Source organism: Quercus lobata, chromosome 2, assembly GCF_001633185.2.
Source record: "Quercus lobata isolate SW786 chromosome 2, ValleyOak3.0 Primary Assembly, whole genome shotgun sequence".
Lineage (NCBI taxonomy): Eukaryota > Viridiplantae > Streptophyta > Magnoliopsida > Fagales > Fagaceae > Quercus > Quercus lobata.
The window spans coordinates 20331542-20342595 of NC_044905.1; the positions used below are offsets into that span (position 1 = coordinate 20331542).

Here is an 11054-nt window from a genome sequence, read left to right on the forward strand (position 1 = left end):
AACTGATCTAAGTGATTCCATAGATTCCTGCAATCCTCAGTCGTATGCCCATGGTCTTGATGATAGTGGCAGTACAGGTTCTGGTTACGTTTGGAAAGCTCTCCAGCCATCTTTCCCGGCCACCTAAAATAGGGCTCGTTCCTTACTTTCTCCAGCACCTGTTGTACTAGCTCCCTGAATACGACATTCACTGTTTGCGGGTTGCTCTGTCCAGCCTGTCGAGAAAAATCTCTCCTCGGCTGGCTAGGGTTATACCGTTCCGACCTAAAATCATTTGCCTTGGGGGGGATAACCTTCTCCTTTCCCCTTCCTTGCAGCTGATCTTCCTCCACCCTTTTGTACTTGTCGACCCTATCCATCAACTGATGAACGTCGGCAACTGGTTTACCAGTAAGGGATTTTCTTAGGCCATGCTCGGTGGGGAGACCGCTTTTGAAAGTGCTGATAGCAACATCGTCATGGTTGTCATCTAAGTCGTTATACACCTCCTAATACCTATCTGATTATGCTTTCAGGGTTTCTCCTTCGTGCATGGATAAGGACAACAGCGAACTGAGGGGTCGAGGGACTCTGGTGTTTGTAATGAAACGGGAGCAGAAAGCTTGAGTGAGCTGCTTGTAGGAGCCTACGGAATTTGTCTTTAGGCTGTTGAACCACCTCATTGCCATTGATCCCAAGCTGGATGGGAATATTTTGCACATTAGGGCTTCATTTTGCGAGCAGATTGCCATTTTCTGGTTAAACTGACTCATATGCTCTACCGGGTCTGCTCGGCCGTTATAGATGGTGAACGCCGGTTGGTTGAAGCGACGAGGTAGTTTAGCCCCTTCAATTCTATACGTGAAGGGTGACCTTGAAACCTGGTCCAGCGCCTTCTTCATAGCATCGTTCCCCGAACCCTTGCTGGATGGGATCTCATATTTCCGTACAGGGCGTGGTTCCCTTTCGCAGGAAAAGGTTTCACTTGGGGGGGTCCTTGACCTCCGTCGGTAACTCGCATCCTCTGCATTAGAAGACTCGTTTGAGTCAGAGGGAGACCGTTTGTGCTGCACACGTCGTAACTTTCTTTTCAGGTCATCTATCTCCCGCTGCATGGCCTGATGACTATTTCGCCTCTAGGACACGTGACTACCTATCTGAGTGTGACTCTGGCTCGTCCGGATAGTATGCACACTCCCTTCACGATTCCCCCTACCGCCTGGGTTGGCGGGGTTATTCTGCCTGTTGGACTCGGCGGGTTGTGTCTGTTGGGAGTTAGCCTGGTGAGGATTCTCCTAGTGTGGACCTAGTTCTGCCATGCTTGACTGTTGTGCTAGCTGATGCCTTAGTTCTTCCCACAGACGGCGCCAATTGTAGTTGCACGATTTTCCTGGCCCAAACCCTATTGATCAGGCCTTGGCCCAAGGCGCAACCCACAATAAATATTTGTAAAGGATGGGTCAAAGAACTTAGCCTCAGTGAGCTTATTCGGTCTGATGCATGGACAATATTGTTGCAGAAACAAAAACACAAGGATGGATATCTAACGGAAGATTCTATTTCTTCAGTTCCGAATACAGTTTTTCTGTCCCCCTTCTTTGAGGGACTCCACTACATTATATAGCTCTCTTATTCTTATCTGAACCTTACACTTGTTGATCATCTAAGCATCTACTTGAGCACCTGTCCCATCAGACACCCCTATCACTCCCTTGTGAGTTGCAGAGGCCAAGGTAGTACTGTTCAGGGGTCTTTTTCTCATTAATGCGGCCAAGAGGGTGGTTGTGGCGCATTTAATGTGGTGGTGGCAGCTTTCCATAAGATATTTTGGATTTTATTCTTTTTATATGCTGAGAGGATGAACTACAATGGTTGGGGCGAGTTCTTCGTCTGGACTTCGTAATGTCCGAGGAGGAGTTACTCCTCGGACAGGTTTCTTTTACCGCAATTGGGCTTGAATAATGCTTTATCTGTGACTTCTCCTCGGACAGGATGCTTCTCGGATGGGCCTGTAGTTAGACCAGCCCATTATTTTGGGCCAGGCCCCACAATATATATATCAGCTTACATAAATATTTAAAAGAAAAAAAAAAACACAAACACACACCGATTACTGTAGCTTTTACACATTTATCTAACAAGTGTCATAATATTTTCACAAAACATTTATTTTCAGTTATGGTTGGTCACAATTTTATATTTTATTATTTTATTTTGACTTATGAGAAATTGACACCTCAATAATTGTGAAAATATTGTGAAATTTGTTGTGTCAGTATAACAATATATATAAAAAAAATAAAAAATAAAAAAAAAACAAAAGGAAGATTGAAAAAAAAAACTGTAACTATTCAAAACTAAAAAAAAAAAAAAAGTGGCTCACCAAAATTGCACTGTAGATGAACAGTGCAATACGTTATGTAAATAGTGGCTAAACACTGTAGCGGCATAGCCGCTTTTTATATAATTAATAGAAAATTGAAGTGTCATTAGAATTTTTTTTATTGAGTTTCAACTTTAATATATTATTATATAAATAACATGTGAAAAGAATGAAACTTAAAGTCTTAAACCATTTTTTTGTTGTTGATATAGACATAGTTGTTAGAATAAGTCGAACCATTTCATGTATAATATGAAACAAATGAAATCAGTTGCAAAAAGTTTCGAGTTGATTTGTGGGTAATAGATAGGCTCTTGAATCGTATTATGCAGTTGATCACTAGTTTGATTGAAACCACAAACACCTATTAAGGGGAAGAGAAAACAGCAAGGGACATGATGTTGTGATTAGGTGTCTCTATGGGCTAGTTATTTTTTTTTAATACTTACTCTTTTTGTGGGGAAACATTGATGTTAAAATGTGTGTTTTGGAAAAGCCATAAAATCACAATTTAACATTTGGTAAAAAACAAAGAAAAAAAAAAATCTTGTTTATGCGAAATTGAACTTAGGATGTGATTGTGAGTTCCAATTAGTTCAATTGGTAAAATTTTTTATGGTTGAATAAGAGATCTGGGGTTCAATCCCACCCTACACCAAAAACTGATTGGTATCTTGGTCTGATATTAAAGAGTTATCATCAGAAGCGGATGTCATAGTTTAAAATTCTCTAAAACAAAAAAACTTAGGATGTGATTTTTTTTTTTTTTTACAAGTTAGAATTTTACGTTAGCCTAATTAATGTATGTATGTGTATGAAGTTTCCTCTTGTAGACTTGAATTCCAACCCTTACCTTTCACACTCCACAAACACTTATATTTATGGAGTGGCCATAAACTTAGGATGTGATTGCCATTGCCTTTATAGGTAACCTACTTAACAAAAACTTTATGAGACTTCAAGTTTTGTACACAAATTAATCACTAAGCAAGTTGGAGTGTTGGACTAGTTAATGGGGCCAGTTGTCGCGTCCCTAACCAACCAGCTTGGCAATGTCCATATCCGTTGACACATACCTCTCAACCAATTTCAACCAATGCAATGATTAGCCTTTCAATTCACGTCAATTAGGGCATACCCTCGATTAATTGAACTGCCTGTATTCGATCAAACTTAATTACTTGACGTATTTTAGATGAAAAATGGTATATTCAGCAAAAAAAACAAAAAAAAAAAAAAAGATGAAAAATGGTATGATATTCATTCTAGAGTGAGACGTTGTTTCAATATTTATTTTTTATTTTTATTTTTTAAAAAGTTATATGCACATTTAATTTTTTTACTGTATTGATTTATGATATTCATTCATGACAAAAATGATGATAACTCACTATTTTTTTTTTATATAGTGTAAATAATTTACCATAAATTTTATTCTTATATTTTACATGATTACAAAATTTCAAAATATATAATATTAATAACTATGTCATCAATTAAATGTTTAAATTTTAAGTTTTTATTTTTAAAATTGTGCATAAAAAATCATAGCTTAATGTTACACCAAGTGTAATCTTTGATATATATGAAATTAAATCCTTTTACTTTTTGTTATTTCTATTAATGTTATTGCATAAACTTTCTAGAACTCCTACAATCATCTCTTCTTAGAGCTACTGTAAATTGATTTCGGCACCAATACATGTAATCACAAACTTGAAGCTTTAGAGCATTCACAACGATTTCTCCGACTTGAGGGCGACTTCGGTGAGTTTTCTGATGATTTTTACAACATTGGGGTTTCAACAGGTTGTTGTTGTTCTTTTCTATTTTTTAAAACACTCAATGTTAGGTGTATATATTTTTAATGGGTTGTGATTGTGAGTGGTATTCTCTAATCTCTTATTTGAAAAAAAGTTGATATGTCATTGTTTTATTAGAGAATGTAAAGAGTAGATTTACAAGCAATCCTTATTGAAGTTAAATTCTACATTAAGATACTAGTACACTGACCTTAGTAGGATTAGTTATATTACTAGTAATTAAGATTAGGATATACTACAATAGAATTGAATCTCAATTACGAATTTACTATTTAGGATAGAGGTCAAAGGAATCACTTTAGCTTCGGGGATATTGTCTCTTTTCTCCTTACTTTATTAGCAAGTAGCAACAAGTCATGCCTTGGTAAATCGGAAACATGTAAAAGCACGTAGGAATTCATTTATAAAAAATGAGCCATGTTAACGGTTCCTTTCAGACAAGTATTTTAAGAAAATTTTAACACAAATTTTATAAGAAATATTAAAAATCGTTAAAAAAATTATATATATTTTTTCTTTTATTATAATTTTTTTAAAAAATATATCGTAAACAAATACGACATAAACCTTTTCCATACAGAATGAATAAAACAAGTTTTGAGAAAATAAGTGGACCCTCAGAAGTTTTGGATGAAAGCGGCACGGTCTTCAAATTTTCAGATTTAATAATACATATAATACCTAAAAAATAAATACAATACAACTTCCGTGTGCACCTGTCAGTTTCATCAGCTAATCCGTATTCGTTTACCTTTTAATTTTTTAATTTGGACATGAAATTGACAATCAATAATAATTGTCAACCGTCTGATCTCACTCTTGCAGTCCTGCTTATAGTAAAAATTATTTTCCTAGTTTTAGCATCTTCTTTTTTATTAAATGGATTTCTCTAGCTTGAGTTTATGGCCTCACACTCAAACAAGTGGACGTACACCAACCCCTCCAATAACTTTCTTTATTGTTCTTTTCCTTTCAGCCAAGCCAAAGCTTCTTCCTCAAAATGTTATGGAATTTGTGGATTTGGTCCTACAGAGAAGCATCTTCCAGGAAAGATATCTTTGTTTCTAAGGGTAATACTCTTGTTTTTTGCAGTATATTGGTGCTCACAGACAGTGCACAAGCTGTATATCCATAACTTCAATTTTACTTTTTTATATAAATTCAGGCACATTGTTGTAAACACCAAGTAAGTTTTTGTTAATTATGATAACTTTTTTGTTAAGCATAATTCATATCTATAGAAATCAATCAAAACCAAAATGCTAAAAATACATAAAATCATACAAAAGTACAACTTCCCACAACATCAATATGTATACTTGATCATCAGAAAACCTTTGTACATTACATAAAAACCACACGAGGACGAAAACTGAAAAGATCACTTCTTTTTTCCTTAGCTAAACGCAACGATCTCCCTCCGCCGTGGCTCACACTTAGCGGAATCCGCCGGCTGAGGCGGCGACGCGGCCAACCTGTCCAAGAAGCTGAGGGGACACTCGTCGTCGACACGGGTGTCGTCCTGGAAATTGAGAGCATAACTCGAAGGGTCGTAGCTGAAATCAGCGGAGTGCCACCGCATGTGGTGGTTCCTACGGGTCTTACCGATCCTCGAGATGAAGTTCATGCACCTGAAGCGTATCTCCGGCAGTTCATTGGCCGTCGATTTCAGCCACGTGTACGGTGACCTTGGCGACGTCGTCCGTGGCTTGTCCTCGCTTTTCAACTGCTGATGATCATGAACCGAAGGCGAGAAACAGCACATCGAAGTCTTCACCTTGTGCTTAATAGAAGCCGTTGATGATGATGATTGCTGCTCGTAATCGTTAAACATTGTAATCTTTGCATATATATTCCAAAGCAAGACACAAAAGTGAGTATGTTGTATATTCAAGAGTGTGTAGAAGAAGAGATGATGAAAATCGTGGCTGAGAGAAAAAGGAAAGAGTGGCTGGAATATATATAATGGAAGTTAGTTTAGGGAAGTGATGTGAGGAAGTCGAATGAGGCAGCTAGATGCTAAACGATGAAACCGTGGGACGTGCGTGGTGCCCGGTTTTTGTGTTAAACCCGCGTGACCTTTATTTATTTCCACTAACAATTGTCCTATTATGACACATGGCCTCCTACCTTTTAACTATCACTAGTAAGTAACGGCTTCAAGTTAAGGAAGCTCAATTAGCTAGCTTTTCTTTCTTTATTTTTGGGAAATAGTTTGACAGATATAGAAGAGAATCTCTCTATTTAGATATTATTTATCTGTATGTAATCTGTATAACTCAAACTCTAACAAAAAAAAAAAACTAATACGCCATAAGGACCTTAACCCTCACCCTCCCCAAAAAAAAAAAAAAAACTTAGTTTTGCTTAATTTGTAAATTCAGTGTACAGTAAAATAAAGTGATTTGAACCCTAAATGTCCATATTAAAAAGGGTCCGGTTAATGTGTGTCCTAAAGGTACATATTAAGCCTTCTATTTTTGGAAACATTTTTTCAAAAATTGAAAAAGCTGTCATTACTTTTTCAATTCCCGAGAAAATGTTTCTAAAAATGGAAGACTTAATGTATGCCCTTAAGACACACATTAGCAAAATCCTATTAAAAATACCAAAAGATGCTAATAAATTGAGTTGTAAAGTTCCTAGCCTCTTAATTTTATTTATTTATTTATTTTTAATTCTAGTTAGTATAATATGGTTTCTCTACAACAAAACCTAAGTGAAGCTTCTTATGTATGAAAAAAGAGTTATGTTACAGGAAAAAATTATTTTATAACATTTTTATAAACTGTTACTATGGCTAGTTATTATTGGTTCTCATCTGGTTCCACTACTAACATCTTTTTTTACTCACCAATAATTACTCACTACATTAGTTTTTTATAAATAAAAAAAAATTTGTAAAATAATTTTTATCTTTGACATTGTCCATGACAAAAAAAAAAAAAGAAAAAAAAATTAGTATTAATCCAAAATATTTAACGAACAGTTGTGCTGACTTTTTTGGATTCAAAAGAGGGAGATTCGCATTGACTAAAGTATATCTATATTTATATTAATCATCTTTTTGTAACAACAATTTTTGTGCCACAAAAAAAAAATATTTAAAAAAAATAGTGAAATTATGAAGATGTAACTAACTTAGCTTCGTATTGTTTGTTATAATTTTTTTTCCCATTTTATTCTATTGAACAAGATAGAAATTCTACTCTAACTTAATATAAGTGTATATGTGTATGAAATTCCCTTTTGGAGACTTAAATCCTGATTCTTTCCCACCACACCTTACTAGCATTTATACTTGTGGAGTGACCACCACACCAAAGGTGCGTGGTGGTAATTAAAAAAAAAAGAAAAGAATAATAAGATGTGAATAAATGAATTATGTTGCATGATTATTGATCTTTATTATTACATCTATGTACGAATTGATTTTTAGAGTATATAGAATTTAAATTTATAGTTTAATTAGGTGTAGGTAGAATTCCGACTTAGATCCCTTATTTAATGACAAAAGACTTTATGAGCTAATTGAAACCCAAAAATAATGTATAATTTTTTAAACTTTATTTTAAAAATATGGTTATATTTTCGTTAATTTATTTTTTAAACCATTGAACCAATAAGGATAAACTCTTCAAAAAAATACAACTAATTCCTTCTAAAGTTCTACCTTTTAATAAAATAAAAAAATAAAAAAGGTAAACTACGTATTTCATCATTATTTTTCATACCATATTTCAATTTGGTCTCTAACATTTCAATTGTGTCAATTTGATCTCTGATCTTTCAGTGTTGTATTAATTTAGTTTCTGTCACTATCTTTTGGATGGAAATTTCTGATATAGCTAACGGCTAAAATATAAAATTAGTTTATAGTCACATTAATGAAAATTAATTTTATATTTTGGTCATTAGTCATGTTAGTAATTTTTATAAAATAGATAGCAGTATAAGCTAAATTGACTCAAAAAAAATTAGAGGCTAAATTAACACAATTAAAAAATTAAGAACTAAATTAAAATATGTTGTCAAAAGTAAAGTCCAAATATGTAGTTAAAAAAATGGAATTATTCCTTTTGCGTTTCCCCTATTGCCAACGTTTTGTCGACGCGGCACTACAGGGCTGCGTCCCTTTCTAGGGATAACAGGATAAGATCGATTCTCGGAATGAGTAGGAGAGAGAAGTGACGCGTGATTCATGAACAAGCAGCATATGGGCGCGTGCACGCTAGGAGGTTTCGATGCAGCCAAATGATAGGAAAATATGTATTTGAAGCGTTGAATCTTAAATGGTGGGACCATACATGAGCGTGTGAACTGTGAAGTCTGAGACTCTGGGACTCGGGATATTTCACCAAACACTACTTTATGTAATTGATGCCTTGTTGGTGTGTGTTCAGTGTTGAGATCGGTGCTAAAATGTAGTGCATTTTAGTAACAACTGCCTTTATACGTTAGTTCGTTGCCATTAGGCTAATAGCATGTGATCCAAGGTTCATTGCTAATTCGTTAGTTCATTGAATTGGTTGTGGTTCTAATTTTTCTCTTAGAGGTCTTTCCTAACATATACTCTTATATTTTTCTTGTAATCACTTCTTATTTAGAATTCACAATTTGTCTCTGTTAGGGTTATATTTTATGTAATTGACTAATCTTTTGACAAAATGTATTTTACTTGTAATTAGGTAGATTTAAGTTAGGTTTAATACATTGAAAACTCGAATTTGTGTGAAAACACAAGAGCTGTTTAGACCCTCAATTAAAATTATGGCTAAATTGTTTCTACTCTTACTTAATCAAAATGCAGAAACAAGAGTAAATGTGCGCAATGAACTGATACTACTCCAGTGCATAAATATGAACAACAAACAATAAAAGTAAAGTAAAGTACAAGAGTAAGAGAAGAGAGATGCAACCACAAGATAACACCAAGACGTGTTATCGAAGAGGAAACTGAAGAACTCGGCGAAAAACCTCTTCGCTGCCCTCCAAGCGGTAATTAATCCACTAGAGAATAAAGTTGGAGTATACAAATAACAAAAGACCCTCCAAGCCTAGTCTACTCCCATGTACTTGAACCCTCCAAGCTCCTGCTACCAACTTACTTAACAAAGCCTTGTTTTCTCTAGCTCTTCAAATCACGTAATACGCCCGATTGCATCCGCCAAGCCTCACCGGCTTCTTTTGGCAAATCTCCAAAACTTCCCAAACTCCAAAACACTCTCTACACTCTGAAAATGTGTGGGTTGTGTTTGGGTACAAATCTCCTCTCAAGGTATGACAATGGGAGAGGGAAGGAGAAGAGGCTAGAATGATTTCTCACTAAGGATGAGTAGTTCTCTCTCTAAAAGATGGGTGTGTGTATTGTAGAAAACCTATCTAGGGTTTTTATTTTTATTTTTATTTTTGAATGGTCTCCTTATAATTTCTATGGATAATGAGAGTATATATAGTATGGGTGAATGGTAAGAAAGTCACTCTTAAAAATTCTCCAGACAGAATGTTTCGCGAGTACTTTGCAGGAAGGCCTTACCCGCGAGACGCTCGTGGAATTGATAGCCTAGCACAATTCTTTAGCTTCCAGCATGTGCTTCTCACATGGCTCTTTCGCAGGTTAGCTTCTCGCGAAATCCACTTGTTTTTCAATTCATGTTCGATTCTTCACCAACTTAATACTAAACCTAATACAATAAAATCCCATAAAAATACAAGAAACAAAATAAGGCAAATACAACACTTTTTATCATGGAATAAAGCCAACATAAAATATAGTTATAAATCACAACTTTACATACATCAAGAAATATGTTATTCAAGCATATCAAGAGTTCGTATTAAAAGACTTGAAGATTGGTCCAAGAAACAAGTGAAGAAAAACTGTTCATTAAGTCTCGACAAATAGCTCGACAGATGACTGCTATCGAGATTTAATATGAAACTCGATAGATGGCTCAACACATCCTCCATCTATCGAGAATTACGATTTCAGAATTTCCAGGTCTAAAATTTGGCCCAGGCTTATGTATTTGTTTAGGATTTCTTTTCTCACAACCCTAGATATATATGAAGCTTATTTTAAGAACCGTCATATATGGATACAAAGACCAAAAGATTTTTTTTTCTCTTTGTGAGAAGCTATTGCATTTGTACTCCTTAGAGTTTTGTAACCAAATGCTTCCTGATCTTCATTGTTGATAAAGTGAAGAACTTTGCAACCAATAACATCTGTTCAAGTTACTGAAGTTAGTCACGTACTGGGATCCGTGCAAATGGTTAGTCATAAATTGGAGATTTGTGCAACAAAGGAAAGAAGGCTACTACAAGATCAAGTCCAATTGGGTATTGGAGCAAAGGTTCAATTGTAAGTTAATATTTAGGGATAGGCCAGGGTAGTGGTAAGATACCTTATACTTGTAACCGCTTAATTGTTGATTAGTGGATTCTTGGGAATGGTGACTTTAAATTCACCCAGTAGGGTTTTTGCCTTGTGAGAAGTTTTCCCCATTTCTCAACAAATCACCGTGTCAATTTAATTTCCGCTGTATTTAGTTTATTTGGTAATTTGTTGGTACATTCACGATTTACATGCAATTGAACTTAATTAATCAACATAGGCAAATTGAATTAATTAACCAGGGTCAAGCTATCTTAACCTAACAATCTTTCATCCAAAAAAAAAAAAAAAAAACAATTCACAAGTTGTCTATAACATCATCTCAAGGATATGTCATAACTCATAAGCTACGGTTTTCGATTTGTGCAAATCTCACATGTTTGAGAGAGAAGGCAATAAACAAGCACGCCTCTTGAATTAGTATGTCAAGGAATATGAAACTTGGACAGAGAAAAATTTAGATATGATTAAG

At 35.0% G+C, this 11054-nt stretch overlaps 1 protein-coding gene across 1 annotated transcript; it reads right to left on the reverse strand.

The window, feature by feature from the left end:
- Nucleotides 1-5581: 5581 nt before the first annotated feature.
- Nucleotides 5582-6019, reverse strand: LOC115960879. Its single transcript, XM_031079882.1, has one exon. It carries the CDS (start codon nt 6017-6019, stop codon nt 5582-5584), a length of 438 nt encoding a protein of 145 aa, XP_030935742.1.
- Between the last annotated feature and the right edge of the window lie 5035 nt (nt 6020-11054).

Coding starts and splice junctions, on each gene's coding strand:
- LOC115960879 (XM_031079882.1), bottom strand. CDS start 6,019: ATGTTTAACGATTACGAGCAGCAATCATCATCATCAACGGCTTCTATT.